This window comes from Zonotrichia leucophrys, chromosome 2 (genome assembly GCF_028769735.1).
Source record: "Zonotrichia leucophrys gambelii isolate GWCS_2022_RI chromosome 2, RI_Zleu_2.0, whole genome shotgun sequence".
In the NCBI taxonomy this organism is placed as follows: domain Eukaryota; kingdom Metazoa; phylum Chordata; class Aves; order Passeriformes; family Passerellidae; genus Zonotrichia; species Zonotrichia leucophrys.
In genome coordinates this window covers 46795273-46814293 of record NC_088171.1, presented here as the reverse complement: position 1 = coordinate 46814293, position 19021 = coordinate 46795273, and the positions used below count along the sequence as shown (strand labels likewise).

Genomic DNA, 19021 nt, shown 5'->3' with positions numbered 1-19021 from the left:
CTCCAGAATATGAACTCTGTGATCAGCCCTAATTATCTGCATAGAAACCATCTCAGCGAGAAAGTACACTGTCAGCTTCAGTATATGGTTAAATCTCAGTGAAATAAGTTGGCTTAGACAAGCATTGTTACACACCTTGTTACCTCCTCAAATGAGTGAGGCAGATCTTGTAAAGAACTGTGCAGTGTAAAATTGAAACTCAGACTTTGATTTCCTGCCTTGCAGATTGCCAGTTTAGCGGGTGTGGGATCACTGAGATGCTCGCTTTTTGTGCTGCAGAATGGCTAATTAAAAGTCTTGTGTGGAGCTCTTGATGAAAAATACATCATCTTTGACAGGTGATGTACCTGTCAAAGAAAACCTGGAGCATTATACAGTTGTGATTTTTTTTCTTGAGATAGGTACAATATTTTGAAGATGGAAATGACATCTGAACCTCTCCTGCAGTGCCTGATGTTTCTAAAACTTCACTTCTTTCCTTGAGATGTAAATTCTAATACTCCTTTTAGCAGCCTTTGTTCCTCGTACTGCTCAAATAGACATCATCCATTTCTTCCATTTCAGTTGTTGATTCCCTAGGTATGCCTGAAGGGAATGTTTAAAAAGAAAATTCCCATATGACTACCTGGTCTGCAGAAATCAGATCTCTTTCAGGCTGGTTGGGGTTGGTTTTTTGTTTTGTTTTGGTTTTTTCCTGCAGGCTGAAGAATATGTGAATGAAATCTAAGCATCTCAGCTTTGCTAGTGCTGACTCTGACAGCCAACAAACAACCCCATACTCCAACAGTGACTTCAGTGGTTGTTAATAAATGAGGGGTCCTGCATGTTGCCATCCTAATGAGACCATATATAATTCAATGATCTTTAACTGTTAATAAAATACTCATTAGCCTGTTTTTTTCTTGTGCCTAATAGCCATTTAAAAAAATGTCCTAAGGTGAGTACTAATACCTACATTGACACTTGAACTGCAAGTGCACCTTTTTGTTTGATATTGAGATTGATATCTTGAACAGCTGAAATCTGGACATTTCCCACATACCTTGCTTTTGGGAAACCCAGTCATCTCCCAGGAGCTTAGATTTCAGTCCAGCCAAAACGTTTGTAAGATTCCTTAGTTTGATTTCCCTCTTCTGGCATTATAAAGGACAGGTGTGTAACAAGAAATGCTGTGAAACCACAGTGAAATCTTTACTGCCTCAGGAAGCAAATGTGAATCGTGTTGAGGTATCAGGTGGCTGAATGGATCAAGCTTAAAAGGTTTGATTTCTAGAAGGATGTGCCTTCTAAAACATTGTGAAGTAATTTGAAGGTAAGTTTGTATATGAACAGGTAAGAATTGTTATTGTAATTGTTACCATGGTTATTTTTGTAACTGACTTTGAGCAGAGAATGTGCCTAGGGAGTTACCCTGTGATTGTTAATTTCGACAACATCCCAGAGAAGGTGTTGTCCCAAGATTCCTACCCTGCTCTGGCTGCCCACAGACTCTCCCTGAAGATGTCTAGATGTGCCCTCCTTAGCAGGGTCTCCTCTTGGACATATCCTGACACATTAGGCAGCTGTTTTGGAGTCAGCTCTTCTCCAAGTAAAGGTGGGTAGGTACGTGTCATTCTGTTTCAACAGAAATTTTTGTTTGTTAATTATTTTGAAATTCTTTTTAGGAACTTGTTGATGTAGTGCCTTGGAGTGTGCAGGACTGTGGCAGGGCAGCTCACGACTGACAGCTGCTGGTGAATAGGAGAGCTGCCTAGAGACTTCCCCAGAGGGCAGGCAAGCCTTGACAGAGGCAGGAGCAACTGAGAGGTGACAAGCAGAAGAACTGACTGAGTAATCCAGCTATTCTTTAGTGACATGCCAGTTTCTGACTCTCATTTGGCACAGGTCAGTTTTGAAGTCTGGTTGAATTAGGTACAATGCTATGAATCCAAACTTTATGGAGTGAATACCCTAAAAAAATCACACAGTCGGAAGATGGATAGAGCTGTGATGCTAAGGAAAAGCAAGGAAAATAAAAAGAGAGACTGTTTTCAGGCATGCTTTTCTTGAGAGGTTGAGGTAAAGTTAAACAGTTTTAAGGGTGATTGAGAGGCTGGAAATAACTTCAGGGTACAGGCCTTAAAGGCAATCATCTACAGTTTGGAACTAAGCAGCAAGTAGTAGTGATAAACTGGAAGGAATAATTGTAATCCTAGTCACTGCTTAGAGGAGTAACTGTAACCTCCAATTACACACACAGAGCGATTGCCCAACAGTTGTCATAGCCTATGAGTTGTCAAAAATCCAGATGGATTCTTTCTTTTTCCTAAGGTAAGGAAACAGGCATCTTAGGGTAGCAACTGTCAGCAGTGAATGACAACAAAAAACCCATATGTGGAAGCTGCTACTCCCTTGTCTGCATATCTGCTTCCCTTGACAGCATCAGTAAATACATGCAGAGGCTGCAGACACTCCATGCCTTTGCTCTGATTGTCATCTGACACACTAGCAGATACACACTAGCAGTGTTTGCATTTGGAAGTGAGTTCCTCTAGGAAGTGAAGGTAATAAACAACAGAGCTGCTGACACTTTGTCCCCCTCCTGCATGACTGGCTCATCAAGGAAAGCCCAGAGGGTTTATTTTAAAATCCAAGGGGTATAGTGATATATGTTGTAGAGGTAGCATAATCAAGGTCCTGGCTACCTGGTAGAATTTCTTCCCTTGTTTCCATGACTTTTGCCAATCAAACTATTGAGCTTCTCTCCCACCCTGAAATCATGTTGTTGTTAGGACCCCAGATTCCCTTTTTGTCTGCATTTTAGGTAGCTGGGAGAGGCAGTTGGCTTTTCAGTGAACTGGCGTCAAGAGACACAAGACCAGGGTTTTTAGTTGATACCTTCACCTAAGTTCTTGAGGTTTTGCTTCAGTGAGAAATGGGATTCTTGCTTCGTTTATCAGCTTCTGACTTGGTTTACATAGGGCAGTTCTTCTGGGCAGTCCCATCAGTCCCTGGTCTGCTGTGCAGATGAACCCCTTCCCTTCTCAACCACTCTGCCAAACCCTACATCTCAAATTTGTTAGGTACTGGGAGAAAAAATTATTTCTAATCCTTCTTTAATCTGAGCAGTGGCATGATCAAAATTTTTGCATATGTCTATTAGAGTCTTATCTTTGTCCCTAAAGATAAAGCCCAAGCTCTTCCCTAACCCAAATGAAAGCAGTTCAAAGAAGATAAAATCATGAACAGCATCAGAAATAGCAAATTGATAATCTGAGGTGGGTACAGAAAGTCCCACAGCAAGAATTCCTGTGTGTTGTCTGTTTAAATACATTTAAATATATTTAAAGTGTGTGTCCCAAGTAGCCAGTAGATGACAGGCACTTTGCTGGGTGCCTGTGTGCATGACCACCTTTCAAAAAAACTGACAGTAGTCTGTGATCTGAGCTATTTATGAGACTGACATTTGTGAGAGAGGCAAGGGTTCATCTCATTCCACCTGAACTTCCTGATCTGGCCTGACCCGAGATGAGGCCATCACACCTCTCTGCCTGCACAATCTCCTCCAGTCCATTAGTAAACTAGTTTGAAATATAATGGGGAGGAGGTACAGAGCCAAGGAAATCTTTAACTTGATGATGCTCATCAGTAGGAGTAATCTATTCACACAGAAGCAACTCAAGTGGTAGCAATGTGCTATTTTTTAAGCCTGTCCTGTCAGCAAATTATTTAATACTGTAAGCTATTTATACACATAATTTATAATAAATCCCACTGCCAGGGACAGGCATTCGACTTTTTAATAATTTGTGAAGGTCTTCATGATGTGGGACAACTCACATTCTCTGTGTGTGTCTTTCAGTTTAACAGCTTATGGATTTAAAATTACCTTGAATTATTCCTTCCAGCAGAATTCTGGGTTATACCCATGAGACATATTGCCAGGGCTAGCTGGCATGCTGCAGTTCTGCAGGCAAGACAAGAACTGCATGGATACTGCAAAAAAAATCACAGACTCCCTCAAAACTCTACTACAGGCAGCTTTGGCAAACCCTGATGTTTTCCAGTGAGAACTTACATCTCTAGCACCACTAAAACACACCCTAAAGAATGGATGCACTTACAGGAGATGTGTAAACCTTTTGCCATCACCTGCTTTAGCAGACAGAAAAGCAGTGTCCCACTTGGTGATGCTGATAATACAGGTGCCTGGTAATACAGGTCAGCAGCTCCACCTGACACACTCTGCAGGACACACTCTGCAGTTCAGGCTCCTGTCCAGAGCCCCCAGGGCTGGAGTTCTCACCCATACCCACAGCTGGAGGCTTTGGCTCAGCCAGTGCCCAATGGGATGCTGGATCAGCACACCCAGAACTGGCAGGGACCAAATTCCTGGTGCTGGAGGAATGAGACTGACAGCAGCTGAGTGAGTCATACTTGTAAAATGATCCTGAAAGGTGCCCTGGAAAAACCCCATTTAAACAGATGAAGGAAGCTGAGTCCCTGGAGTTGCTCAGCTACTTTTTATTGCTGCAGACGCTGCTGGCAGCCTCCTTCGCTGGGAGACCTGTCCAAAGTGGTTGAGCTCAAAGTGTACCTTGGCAGGGGCCCAAACCACAGGGTTCATGTTCAGAATGGCACCCCAGTGTGCCTTCAGACAACCCAAAGGCCCCCTAGATCCTTCTGCCTCCACAATGGTCACAGACACCTTTTTCCACTGCCCTTTGAGTTTGGTCCCTGCTGCTGGAAAGTATTTTAGAATGGCGACACCTCAGAAAATTCACCTGCAGCAGTGGGGTTTGAGCACGAGGGTGAGTGAAAAGAGAGTGGCTGTTTCACCCTGTCACACACATGCAGAGCATGTAGAGGGAAAGCATTATTCCAGGAGGGTCAAACTTGAGTGTTGTCAGGTGTGCACTGGGGTGGGGACCTGCAGGGCAGACAGGACTGCTTCAAGGCCACTTTTGGAACTAGGGAGTGTGCTGGGTTGGTTGAGGTGAGCACCAGGGCACAGTGATAGGATGTTGGAGGATTCTGTTTACTCTTACCTTAAAAGCACTGCCAGTCTCTAAACCCAGTCCTAATTGTGTGGGAATCCCTCTTCTGTGCAATCAAATTCAAGCTGGTGCCTCATGCACATGAATGCCACTCGGTAGGAAGGGAGCCCTGTGGGGAAGGAGTGTCCCATTTCCAAAACCAAATTTCAGCCCCAATGTTATTTCCTCACAGCTTCAAGTTGGCATGTGAGTCACTACAAATCCCTCAGCTCACATCCTTCCCAGAAATGCCAGTCAAAACCCAAGCAGCTATTCACCCAAAGTACCAATTTTATAGTTCTGTGTGTGTCTATAATCTATTTACCAGCATTCCTATTTCAGTATGTGCCTGTTAATAAGATTAGTAATTAAAAAGCTTGATAGGAATTGGCAAGCACAGCTCCTCCGCCTTTCCCTCCCCTCCGAGCCGGGCTGGCGTGGAGTGTGAGGCACGGTTGGCAGAGTACCTGAGGGAGTGAAGGCAGGAGGCTCTGCTGCAACCTCTGCCTGCAAGAAAGCAATGGAGAAATCCAGACCCCTATGGGACAATCCCCTGCAGTTTGTTTTCGCCTGCATTTCCTATGCTGTGGGGCTGGGAAATGTGTGGAGGTTTCCATACTTGTGTCAGATGTACGGAGGAGGTAAGTGGGGTTAACATTTTCTTGCTTCCCTCGAGGAGCTGTGGGGCAAGCTTGAAGTGCAAAAATGTGTTGTCCACGTTCATGCTCTGTCCCCACAGCTAGGTCCAGGGCAGAGAGGAGGTCTGGCTTGTGCTGTTGTGCAATCTGTTTTGTTGTGGCTTTATTTTATGTATTCTTTAGCATTAGATTTTTACCTGACAGCTGCTGACAGCAGTATGGTGGCATTGTTTCCTGTAAGTGCAATGAAACAGTGGAGAGGTCCATGTTTTCTAAAAATACTGAGGTAGAGTGAGAGATATAGATCCACATAGTATTCATTTATTATATTTTTGCCCCACTAAATCACTTTGAAGGTGTCGGAAACTGGTTCATGTTCTTGTACATTCACCTATGGGGACTTGGAAAATATTGAGAAGGGGAGACGATGATACTGATTTAACTTAAAGATCAGCTGTATTATTTCAAGTACCTGTCATTAATATCTTGTCTTTTATACAAAGCCTTACTTTAGGAAATGATAACTTGACTGCAAATCTGTGTTAAAGTTGGCTGAAATGCCTTAATCAACAGGAGTTTCATAGCCAAAGCCTCCCAGGAACCTTTGGAAATAAGGAATAAATTGATTTGTCCTCCAAAAATAAATAAACCAACTAAAAAGACCTCAAAACCCTCTTTGAAAATTTATCCTCCTCCTGGGTCCAAACTGAAGGAAGATGATATTTGTGGCATATATAAGCCACAGCTGTTCTTCCTTAGAAATGAAAAGTCAGTTAATTAGATTAATTAAAGACCATTATTAATAATCTCCTCTAGTATACAGCTACCACAGTTTTGAAGAATCTTTAGAAACAGGCTCTCTATAAGACAACTAAGATTTTTTACTGCTTCATACTTCATCCTTTGACATGGCTGGGGACCCATCTCAAATCTTGCATTAAGAGATATGATGAGCATCTGCTTTATCTGCTTCTGGTCTCCTTCTGCCTTTTCTTCCTTTTAGGAAGAAACACTGAGATGTGAAACCGCTTTTTGCTTTTATGCTTATTTTGTTGGCTTGTAGCTTACTTCTGAATGCACTTGTGGTGGTAGCAGTGGTTCGTGCTGCTGTTTGAAAAGCCATCTCAGGGCTGAGACTGCATCGAGCTATCCTGTGGGATCAGGTCAGAAAAATCCAGATAACATGATGGGTGAAGTGTCAGTAGAATATAGATGCTGCAGTGGCTGAAGCCTTCTTAGACAGTTCAGGTAGTAGAAATTATCAATGTGCTGAAATTTTGTGTGTGTTCCCCTCCACGTGCTTTGAGGGTAAAGACTTCATATCTGACACTGAACACTAGCACAAAGTTTAAAATATGTTTCTGTATGCAATCAAACTGCACGTGATCAGTTCTCTAGCAGCCCATCATGGCAGATATCCTGAAGGACAGCAAAACTCTGACTTTTGGGGGCTGTGTGTCATTCTTTTAACCAGCCAGCTGTATTGTGGTGAAAATTCTCTGAAAGGTGGTGAAAATTCTCTGAAATGTAACCAAAACTGGAACATTTGGTTAACCTGAATAGAAGCTTAAATAAGCTTCCCTGCTCATTGCAAGGGCTTTGGACTAGATGATTGTTAAAAGGTGCCTTCCAATTCAAACTATTCTATGATACACCCAAGAATTTTCTAAAAGTGTGTTTTGTAAGAATGTTTTTCCACTATTTTTCATTATATTTTCCATTGTTTTTCTCTTTACCACTTATATTTATGTGGGGAAAGGCAGCTCTTTCAACTGTGAAATTAAAACTCCTGACAGGAGGTTTTGCTTTTCTTAATTGTTTTATCCACTGCCCTCTTAAAGAGGATTCTGTGGCTTTCCAGGGGTTCACAAAATCCACTCATACAGAACATCGTTTCAGAACTTAAAAGCTGGAAATGTCAGGCACTGGGATTAATTAGGGGGGTGCCAGTTTGTTTGGCATCTTCATTGCAGTAAAGCACGGAGCCAGTCCCTGTCCTGCCCAGCAGGGCAATAGAGCCTTATCGCAGATGATGCTGAGTATTTGTAACCTGAGTATTTGCACTTTGTAACCTGTCATTCTGTTCATCAGCAGTTTCCCTTCTTCTCCTCCTTCTCCTCGCTTTCCTGCTGGGAGCATGACCTGAGCAGGGCACATTCTCACCTCGCAGGAGCAGTTCCTCTGTCCCCAAGCGGGCCAGACCAGGCTCCACCGAGGCTGGGCCGGGTCTGCAGCGGGGCTGGCGCTCAGCCCTGGGCGAGGAAGGCCCCGAGCACCAGACAGGAGCCTGAGCAGGGCCGAGGGTGCCGCTGGCCAAGCCCAGGGCCTTGAGCAGAGCCAGGGCACACTCTTCGCCTTTTGCCAGCTACAGGGATCTGCCTGGGGCTGGTTTGTGCAGACAGCTGGCACCGGAGGGAGCAACTCCCGGTGTCAGTTGAGTAGAGCTGGTTCCCAGCTGACAAGGAGCTGGTTTATCGGCTGCCCAGAGTCACTTGTGTGAGCCCTTTTGGTTCTCCTCTTTGGGAAGAGCAGCACTAGCAGCAAGGTCTGCGTGCAAACAGGATGCAGAGCAAGGAGCAGGGGCTTAGCACCGGCACCCCCAGCTGCGGGGGGACACTGGGGTGAAGAACAAGCCTGAAGGCATTTCTCCTCCTTGCCAGTTGGCACAGTCAATGCCAAACATGTGGCAGCGCTGCTGGGAGGGCGGAAAACCTTTGCAAGGCCTAGTGCTGATTCCCCTGTGGCAGATGGCGGAGGTGCCTCAGGGGCCGCAGGGCAGCTCGCACCCCGCCGGCACAGAGCGCCTGCGGGAGCTCTTAAACCTCCGAGGGCTCCCTCGCGGCCGAGGAAGTTATCTAACAGACTAACAAAGGGGTTGTTAATAACAAGGCAGCTGGGAGGTGGGAAATTAATTCCCAGAATAAAACGGATTATTGCTCTGTGTTTATTTCCAGGTCTTTGCCTCAGTCGCTGCATGGAGTTCATTCCTCCACAGCGCTGCACAGAGCCCATTGCGAGGAATGTTAATGCCACAGATTAAATCCTAAATAAGAGATATTTACGTAAATATTTTGGCTTGCTGTAAAAAGGGAAGCAGGGAAGCCTTCACAAAAATCCAGCTTTTGACTCAGTCAGCAGCTCTTTCTGAAGTGAATCCCAGGTTGAATGCAAGGATTTTCTTTTTTTCTGGCAGAAATTGAAGCCAAAGCACATCCTGATTGCCAGACAGGAAGGTTCTTTTCTTTTCCTCCCTGTCAACCGTCTCACTCCTGCTGTTCCTCTTTCACAGGAGCATCTCTGTGGCTCTCCATGTGCAGAGAAGCAGGGATGAGCAGTCCCATGCAGGAGACTCAATGTCTGTGTCCCAGGATCTGCTCCCAGGCTGGGGGGAAAGGCCCTGGGGGAAAAGCCTTCATTCATTTGCTGGTGCTTGGGGGCTCAGGATAGGAATTTGGGAGCTTTAGAGTTTGGTTTTTTGATTGTTTGTTTTTTATTTTTAAGTAAGGCCAGACTTCAATATGTCACTCAAAACTCTCTGCTTTTGAGTTGCTGTTACCTTTTCTTTGAGCACTGGCTGTGCAGCAGAACACCCCACACTGAAGTAAATCTTTCCCTCGTCCTCTTTGTCTCATTATGGGTTACAAGGTTTGGCAGGTGGCTGGTTACCCTTTAACAGCCCCAGCCCCCAGCATTGCTCAAACCGCGCGGATGCATCTGGGCAGCGCTGCTGCACAGCAGGGCCGACCAACACAGTTTAACAGCAGAAACCCCAGCCCTGCCAAGTCCCTGCGGAAAATTCCCTGTGCCCAGGCAGTCAGTGCCCACCAGCCTCTGGGACTCTGCCTGAAACCTCTGTGAGATGTCCTTCAGGATTGGGCCGTGCCCTCAGTACTCCAGGCACCTGGACAGGACCAGGACCAGGTCAGCCAGCCTCTGGGGCACTGACAGCATGGCTTGAACACAAACAGGGCAAAGTGGTGTTTATCTTGCTGCTGATCTGCTGAAGGCTGACTGTTGGGTTTGTTCTCCCAGGTGGCTTTTTGATCCCATACCTCATCATGCTGATTGCCGAGGGGATGCCGCTGCTGTACCTGGAGTTGGCCGTGGGGCAGCGCATGCGGCAGGGCAGCATCGGCGCCTGGAAAATTATAAGTCCCTACCTCTGTGGTGTTGGTATGTTCTCAGTTCCCATCTTTGTTTTCCAGCATGCAGGGAACCTGGGTGATTTTAGATTGGAGAGCTTTGTCTTTCAGAAGAAACCCAAGCGGGAGCTCAGGTTTTACTGGGTCTCACAAGGCTGAGCAAAGCCAGACACTTCATGGCATGCATTTATCCTGTCCCTTGTTGGGCACTGGGGCTTGCTGTGTTGGGTCTGGATTCAGAGGTGTGAGTCCCCCTGCCCTCAGGCAGACTGCCAAAATCATGTTGTGGAGGCCAGTGCTAAACCCAGCCCTCAGGGCTGCCTACACTGGGCTTTGAGCCCAAGAGCACCTTCCCAATAAGCTCAACATGAGTGATAAAATGGTGCCTTAATTTCCTACAGTTCCAGTCTGCTATTTACCAATATCCACTCTTGGCTACATTTTTATATTATTAAATGACCCTGAAAACCCAAGCCATCATCAATTTGCATAAGCACACTTGTTTTTTTAATGATACATTGAATATTCATTCCCCATGGCCCAGAGTATCATATCCAGGTCAGGATAGTCCTGCTGGGAGGAGGAGGCAGTGACTGCAGTGTCAGGGACTTGCCCTGTGCACGTGGCTGTGCAGGGACAAAGCCTCTCCTGTGTCAGCCATGGCAGTGCTGCTCCTGCATCCCACAGATGTTGTGGAGCCCTGGGCATGTTGGGCTTTTCTGCTGACCAAGTGTCTCCCTCCATACCCACAGGAGTTGCCAGTGTTGTCGTCTCCTTCTTCCTCTCCATGTACTACAATGTGATAAATGCCTGGGCCTTCTGGTACCTCTTCCACTCCTTCCAGGTGTGTGGGCTCCCAACAGCCCAGCTTGGCCCTGCTGTGGCTGTGGAGGGTCACAGTGGCTTTTCCTTGGTGCCGGGTGTTGCCTGGCACCATTGCACCATTGTTGCTGGGAATGGGGAGGTGGAGGGGCCTCAAAAGCTTCAGAAACCCAGGGCTTTGCTGCAGGGAGAAGTCAGGCAGTGATGTCCTCCTCCATGGTCCTCTCAGAGACATTGGCCATTGTCTTCTCCTCACCATGGAATTCAGGTCAAGGCCAAGCTTGTGACACCTTGGTCACATGTGCCTTGGTGCCAGGGTGTCCTGCATCCTGGGATGGGCCTGTCTGATGTCAGGGGAGAAGTTTGGTCCCACAGTAGAGGCTTGGAGAGTGTCACCTCCAGGGGAGAGGGTTAAAGAGGGTTAAAAAGTCCTTGGGGAGATAATCAGTCTTGTCACCCCCAAGGAAGAGGGACAGAGCTGATCTGTCCTTGGGTAGGGGGTTCAGAAAGGGTCATTCCCAGGGGAGAGGATCAGAAAGCATCAGTCTTTGGGGTGAGGGCCATTGTCAAAAGAGATCATCCCCAGGGGAGAGGGTCATCCCCAGCCCCGGCAGCCCCTGCAGAGAGAAGCAAGCCCGGGCAGAAAGCCGTCCTTGCCATCATCATCCTCCCTGTTCCCCTCTGGCACCTCGGCTCTCCCTGCCATGCCCTCACTCCATGCCCTTCCTGCCAGGACCCGCTGCCATGGGCCACCTGTCCCCTCAACAGCAACCGCACGGGCTACGAGGAGGAGTGTGAGAAGACTTCATCCACGCAGTACTTCTGGTACCGGCAGACCCTGAACATCTCCCCGTCGCTGGAGGCCAGCGGCAGCGTGCAGTGGGAGCAGGCGCTGTGCCTGACGCTGGCCTGGCTCGTGGTTTATCTCTGCATCCTCCGCGGCACCGCCTCCACCGGCAAGGTGAGAGAGAGCGGGCCCAGCCCTCCCGAACCCGGGCACTGCCCTGCCAAACCCGGGCACTGCCCTGCCGAACCCGGGCACAGCCCTCCCGAACCCGGGCACAGCCCTGCCGAACCCGGGCACTGCCCTGCCTAACCCGGGCACTGCCCTGCCGAGCCTGGCACAGCCCTGCCGAGCGCTGACGGGCAGCGGGGAAGGGCTGCTGCTCCTTGGGGTCACGGTATCTCCCCCCAGCACCGAGCTCTGCTGCCCTGCCAAGGTGCAGCTGAAGCAGGATCCATCAAAACGCTGAGTGATGCTGAAAAAAATAACCCAGGGAAGTTCTTTAAGCACGGCCAGCTCTCTCTCATGGCCAGTTGGCAGGCTGCTGGCCATGAGGAAAGCTGCCTGTCCCAGCAGAGCCGTGTCAGGAGACGTCTATTCCCTGGTCTTTGCAAGGAAAACAAGACATCCACAGGGCATTTTTTGCTTGCTTTTTATTCACAGCAGAAGTTATGAGGAAGTGGGGAGAAAAACCCCAATGTCCTGGCTGAGCCTGCACTAAGCAGCAAGCTGAGGGCTGTAATCCCCAAATCGTCTTAGCCAAATACAGAAAGCCAAGAGACTGTACACTAGGAATAACCTCTTAAACTTGCTGCAACTGATTCAATTAAATTTTGATTCAATTTGATTAAATTCAAGTTTGATTTTGACCTCTTATGAGGTCTGCTTGCCTTCCTTGAAGAGCAAACATTGATGATGATGATGATGATGATGATGATGATGATGATGATGATGATGATGTGATGATCACCTTTGCCTAATGAGTTTTTGATAGATGGTTGTGAACTGGTGTTATGCCACCAAATTCTGTGGAACTGAGTTTGCGAATGCGGCAAATATTTTAGATTTTTGTTTGATTTCCGGTCTAAGAGAAGACACTTGGAATAGTAGCACAGGTCTTCAGGATTATTAAAAACTTGTTTCCCTAAAATGTAAATCTAAAGTTAGATTTGTCTGATGATAGTTCTTTAAAAATTAATACAGGATAACAAACACATTAATGTGAAGTGAGACTGACATAGCACATTAGCTTTGTCTTACATATTCTTTAGACCAAGGTCTTTGCCCTCTTTCCCCAGGTGGTCTATGTGACAGCCTCTTTGCCCTACTGTGTTCTCATCATATACCTCATCAGAGGATTAACACTTCATGGAGCTGTGAATGGGCTCATCTACATGTTCACACCAAAGGTACAGAAAACTGTATTGAATTCTTCAGGAAACGTTATCAGTTACTGGGCATGTAAGTTTTTAAAAGGTCTTGGTCCTCTTTCTGTTAATACTGAATTTTTGCTGCAGTAACATAGGTCTGGCAGCTGGAAACCTCAGCTGGGAATGGCTGGAGGCTGCCATGGTGCCCATAAGCTGCTTGCTTTTTCCTGCAGAAAAAGACCTTCCCATTGGGAAAACCTACTGCCTCCAGCCAGAGCAGTGACCCTGCCCAAAACCACCCCTGGCCTGTAATGAGTGCACAAAGGCCCCATCCCTGCAGGCTGGAAGGGGCAGTGCTGGGCACTCGGTGGGACTTCATGGCCTTGCTCTCTCATCTGCCTTTGCAGCTGGAGCAGCTGTTGAACCCCAAGGCCTGGATCAGCGCTGCCACGCAGATCTTCTTCTCGCTGGGCCTTGGCTTCGGCAGCCTCATCGCCTTTGCCAGCTACAACGAGCCCTCCAACAACTGCCAGCGACATGCCATCATCGTGTCCCTCATCAACAGCACCACCTCCATATTCGCCAGCATCGTCACCTTCTCCATCTATGGCTTCAAGGCCACCTTTAACTATGAGAGCTGCATCAACAAGTAAGAGCCCTCTGTGGCACTGGTTTTCTCTGCATGCTGTTCTGGGGCAGCTGAGGGGGGAGGTAAATAAACAACAGCACGCAGCTCTGCCAGCCCTGCCCCAAGAGCAGAGCTGATACTGCTCTAATAAAGCTAAAGGAGCTATTCAAAGCGATGAAGCCTGAGAGGAAAGGTCAGAGCGCTTTGCCTTTTGACACCTGGGCCCTGCTTCCAGGCACAGGCCTGGTCGAGAAGGTGAGTTTGCTTGCCAAGTCACAGAGGCACTTTCTCCTGTATTCTTGTCCTGGTTCATACTTCAGGGAGTGTGGGGGAGCTGATTAATAAAGGCAGTGATGCTCCGATCCCCTTTTTTAAGGCTAAGCCCTAAAGTTCCACAAGTTCATCCTCCTTGGCTGTGATGCTCTGCAAGTGCCCAGCAGCCTGCAGGATTGTGTCCTGTAGCTGCAAGCTTGCGTGCAGTCCCTGGCACAGGGCCCACGTCAGTTACACATTTACTCATATTTTTAGAGCTTTCAATCCATCTGTTGATCAGAGAGGAAACCAAGCTGCTAGTCCTTGCTTGTTGACAAAAGACTTTAAAGTTGGTGGGGTGTGGACGTGAGACTGCAGGGCAAAGGGGAAGAGACACCAGGCAGCACTGGCCAGCAGCCAAGGTACCTGCCTGGGAGCAACAGTGTGGGCACAGGAGCTGCTCCCTGCAAGGCACAAATGAGCACAAGGTTGCTGGTGCCCTGGCACTGTGCTGGAAGTGCTGCTCTCAGCCAGGGACACTGAAGCCCTGGCACCAGCAAAGCATTTCCCTGGGGCTGATGGAGAAAAGAGATGAGGAGCCCTGGGCCTGAAAGCCATTAAATTCCTGTAATCCTTCCCAGGGTGATCCTGCTGCTGCTGAATGCTTTTGACCTGGAGGAAGGCTCTTTAACAGCAGACAACCTCAATGAGATGAAAGATTACCTGATGGCCACCTACCCACAGGAATATGCCCAATTAGCACCACAGATCAAAAACTGCAGCTTGGAAGCTGAGCTAGACACGGTGAGTTGCAGCTTTGTGGTGTCTCCTTTGCTCCCATTGAGCCCAGGAGCTGCCTGGCCAGGGCTGGGGATCATTTCTACACCTCAGGATGGGGCAGGGGCTCACTAGGGCCATTAGCATCCAGTGTCCATGCAGTTGGGATAAACTGGTGAAGACCTCACCTGCCTTTGCTGTGCAAAGCCACACCTGAGGTGTACACTGCCATGACACAGAGTCACACTCTTGTGTGTCCTTTATGGAGCTGAGGAGCTGCCTGCAACTCATTTTTCTCCCCTTGTCTCCGTCAGGCCGTCCAGGGGACGGGACTGGCATTTATTGTCTATTCAGAGGCGATCAAAAACATGGAGGTGCCCCAGCTGTACTCTGTGCTCTACTTCTTCATGCTGCTGATGCTGGGCATTGGCAGCATGCTGGGGAACACGGCTGCCATCCTCACACCGCTGACCGACAGCAGGGCCATCGCCTCCCGCTTCCCCAAGGAGGTGATCTCGGGTAAGCACCTGCCAGGCTGCTCACGGGCCACAGGGGAGCACCTCTGTGTGTGTGAGTGAGTGTGTGTGTGTGTACATGTGTGTGTGTGTGTTTGTGTGCTTGTGTGTGTGTGTGTGTGTGTGTGTGTGTGTGTGTATGTATGTTTTTGTGTGTGTGTGTGCATGTGTGTGTGTGTGTGCACAAGCTGTGGTGTCCACTACCATGAAGTGTCACTCCACTCTCTGACCACGGGTGGAGCAGGGAATAGCAAATACACTGCTGGAAGGGTTTGCCTGCCCTTGTGAAATCCGGCCATCCTGTGCAGGCCTTTCCCTTGGGAGCTCCCAAAGCACCAGGGCAGTCGTGGCTGTGTATTCCCAGGCTTCCCAACACACCCCAGCTCCTTCAGATTCGTGTCTCCTGACTGGTGATGCTCAAAGGGAGGGTACAAATGGCAGCATAGTTGCAGCAAGCTGTTCAGTCACATCACCAGTATCCCAACCATGAACCACTTCAGTCATTGGTCAAAAGAAATACGCGCTCCTGTCTGGGCATGGAAATCAGTTTTAAAAAACTTGTTTTAGCTGGATGCCCAGCAGCAACAGCAGGTGCTGCATGCACGTGTGACAAGGCTGTAGCTAAAACTTGGCTGTCTTGGCCACTTCTGGTATGATGTGCAGTGACTGTGCAGGTCTAAAGAGCAGCAGTTTAATGGCAGTCACACATGCTAAGGGGCAGGTCTTTTCCACAGGGAAAAGAAAATCCTTCTCCTCAGAGAGCTGCTCAGCAGAAATCCCACCAGCTAGTTAGTCACAAGAAATGTGACATTTTCCCTACACAAACTTCCAGGTGTAATGGCAGGATCCCTGTTTTATCCCCACAGGTGTTGTGTGTTTCATGAATTGTATAATTGGCCTGATCTTCACCATGGAGGCTGGAAATTACTGGTTTGACATCTTCAACGACTACGCAGCCACCCTGTCGCTGCTGCTCATCGTGCTGGTGGAAACCATCGCTGTGTGTTACATCTATGGCATAAGGAGGTAAAGCTGGAGCCCTGCTTCCTCCATAGTCCCACAGCTGGGGGAGCAGCCATGGGCCAGGAATAAAAATACTGCCTTGGGATAAATATTTCTCCTGTGCTATAGGATCAGCAAGGGGATGGGGGTGTCCCCTGCCCTGCAGACCCCTTCTGGGGCCTTGGCTCAGGGCTCTGAGGGGCCAGGCTGGGCTGACACCATCTCTGCTGGCAGGGCAGTACTAAGGAATTATATACACAGCTCCCTGCTCTTGTCTTTGGTCTTAGGAGCAACTTCTACCAAAACTCTGCTCCTCCCATGACAGGAATTCAGCATGAGCACAAGAGTGCCAGTAAGTCTGGTTTCAAAGGTGGTCACCTCGCACATTGTTTGTCTCCCAAGTCAATCCTTGTGGGTAAAAGGAAGCTCTGGAATCAGGAGAAGTTTTGAACAGCAGAGGCATTTGAAAATAGCTGAAAGGAAAGGCTTCAGCATTTGCTTTGTTGGTCTGCCAGCACAGAGGGTGTCCAGGCACATATGTGGGTATTTCCTCCCTGATGAGTTCAAAGCCTTTGAGTCAGGTCCAGGTGTCCTGTGAGATGTTAGGTACCATTCCCTGTCTCAGTGTTCCCCTAAGACAGTCAGGTAACAGCACTGGGAACACTCAGCTACACAAACCCAGCAGTTTTCTCCACAGCACTACAGCATCATTCCTTCTCTCTGTCAGCTGACACCAGTAACAGCTCAAGCTTATGCTTCAGGCAGAACTTTCTTGCTGTACCTATTTCTAGCTACTCTCTGCAACTTGGAATTCTCTTGGAAGCCTCGCTGTCTTTGTTGAATTCCCCCTCACTGTGATTCTGGTGAGCCAGCTTTTCAGACAATAATTCTCTGCTCATTTGTGTTCAGCTGTACACTCCTTTCTCATCTGGCATCCTCAATTCTGTAGGTGGCTTTTGAAGTAACTCAGAACAAGGTATTCATCAAGTATCTGTAGCCAGTCTCAAAAATACGTGTTCAGTTTCCTTCACAAAAATGTTTGGTTTTCTTTTGAACAGATTTGAGAAAGATCTTTACACCATGATTGGACGCAAGCCAAACTGGTATTGGAAAATTATGTGGGCTTTTGTTAGTCCACTGCTTATTATAAGCCTATTTATTTTTTACATCACTGACTACATCCTCACAGGAACATTGCAATACCAAGCATGGGATGCCACACAGGTAAGAGGTTTGGGTCTGCACTTTTTTTCTGTTTTAGACCTTCCTTACTTCCCGCAAGGATACAAACTTCTAACTACACTCTTCCACAAAATGGCGTTCTGAAAGCAAGTAGCTGGAGTCAGGGCCATCCCTTAATTTTGTGGAAAGGAAAACCAGGGAATACTTGACTTAGTGATGATGCAATGATTCTGCAAAATCAACTAATTTCTCTCTAGGATTCTTAATCAATCCTTTAAATTTCATTCATGTTGAAGACCCAAATATCATCTTTAAAAATACACTAAAACCCCCTACTTTTAAAGTGTATTTACTTTGAACAAAATTAGTGGAACTTAAAGAAAGCTGAGCTGCTGCTAGAATAGTTTTCATAATTTCCATATACATTTTTCTTCATGGCCAGGACACTTTCTTAAGAATACTAGACTGTGCATTTGTCACAGAGCAATTACTTATGGATAAGCAATCACTGGTTTTGTAACATTTTGTGGAAATGTTTCCATCGTGCAGGAACAAAGCACATAATTGTTTTCCTGTCATGGCCAATTTAGGACTCAGGGCAGGCCTGGCCTGTTGACTGGGTGTCAGCATGAGCCCACAGGCTCCAGGAGAGGAACAGAGCCCTGGCAGAGGTCAGGGCCCAGCCACCTCATTAAGAAACACAGATCAAGCCAAAATCTGTTCTTTACCAAAGCTTGCAGAAGTTTCCCCAGTCCTGCTGTCAGCAGCTCTGTTCCTGTCAGCTTTCAGTGAGTGTGGCTGACAGAGAACACCGAGGGCAGCTGTGGGCTGCCACAGACTGCAAATGCTTCCCAGAGGTTCTGCCTAGGACACAGCTCTGCTCCCAGCCCGACTTGGGACAGATCCCACAGACCCAACTCTGCTTTTCTCCCTTGCAGGGGCAGCTGGTGACCAAGGACTACCCAGGCTATGCCCTGGCGGTGATCGGGCTGCTGGTGGCATCATCCACCATGTGCATCCCCCTGGGAGCACTAGTGACTTTTGTAAGGAAGAGACTGAAGAGGGAACGAGTGGCAACTGTTGCATGAGAGCTAACAGCTGGATTTGGGGAGACCTTACCCCCGTCACCAGTGACTGGGCACTTCTGGAAGACAGCAGCAACCATTATTTGTAGCAGCTACTTATAGAGTTGAGAATGGTGGGTGCTATATTGACCAAAAAGTGCTCTTGGGAGGTTCCACAATGGCTTGGGGAAAAAAAGCTCCTCTGTGACAAGATGAAGCTTTAAAGTGGCCTCTGTAAGAGGTGAGGAGGAGAAGAGCAGCTCACAAAATGCCAGCTAGCACAAATTACCCAGCACACCAGCCCATTACACAACATTAGGTGATTCTTTTCCACTGCTGTAGCATTGCCTGTGTGGAAACATGAACAACCAAGCATGTTCCTGCACCAATTTACCAGCAAACGCCCCCAAACCATTCAAGACACTTAAGCATACTCATTGTTTGAACTGACATCTGTATTTCATATACAGGTGAAACTGCTTAAGTCTGGCAATGAGATGTGACAATTGCTTTCCTACACGGGAATAATCAGCAGGATGGCACTGGGAGATAAATGTGGCCAATGTGGCTTCTTTTATACTTGTGTCCAGCAAAGCAGTGAATATATATATTTATATTTGCATATATCTATATATATGCACACATATGTGTGAGCTGCACAAGTTCTCCCACCTGCAGAAGTAAGCTTCCAATTCCAGCATGCAACTGTGTGCTGTGCTGTACTTTGTATTTCCTAGGGATGTATTTTAAGTACACTGGAAGATATCTGTGATAAAGCTGCTTTACGAGCCCCACCCAAACAACAGTATGCCATATAATTAGCTTTGACA

The 19021-nt window shown here is 47.6% G+C and overlaps 1 protein-coding gene across 1 annotated transcript; it reads left to right on the top strand.

The window, feature by feature from the left end:
- Nucleotides 1-5535: 5535 nt before the first annotated feature.
- SLC6A20 (solute carrier family 6 member 20) lies at nt 5536-18934 on the top strand. The gene is made up of 11 exons (XM_064704856.1): nt 5536-5656; nt 9686-9826; nt 10548-10639; nt 11351-11578; nt 12700-12810; nt 13179-13420; nt 14293-14455; nt 14743-14947; nt 15810-15969; nt 17004-17169; nt 18066-18934. The coding sequence occupies exons 1-11, from the start codon at nt 5536-5538 to the stop codon at nt 18213-18215; spliced, it is 1779 nt and encodes a 592-aa protein (XP_064560926.1). The 3' UTR covers nt 18216-18934.
- Nucleotides 18935-19021: the final 87 nt, after the last annotated feature.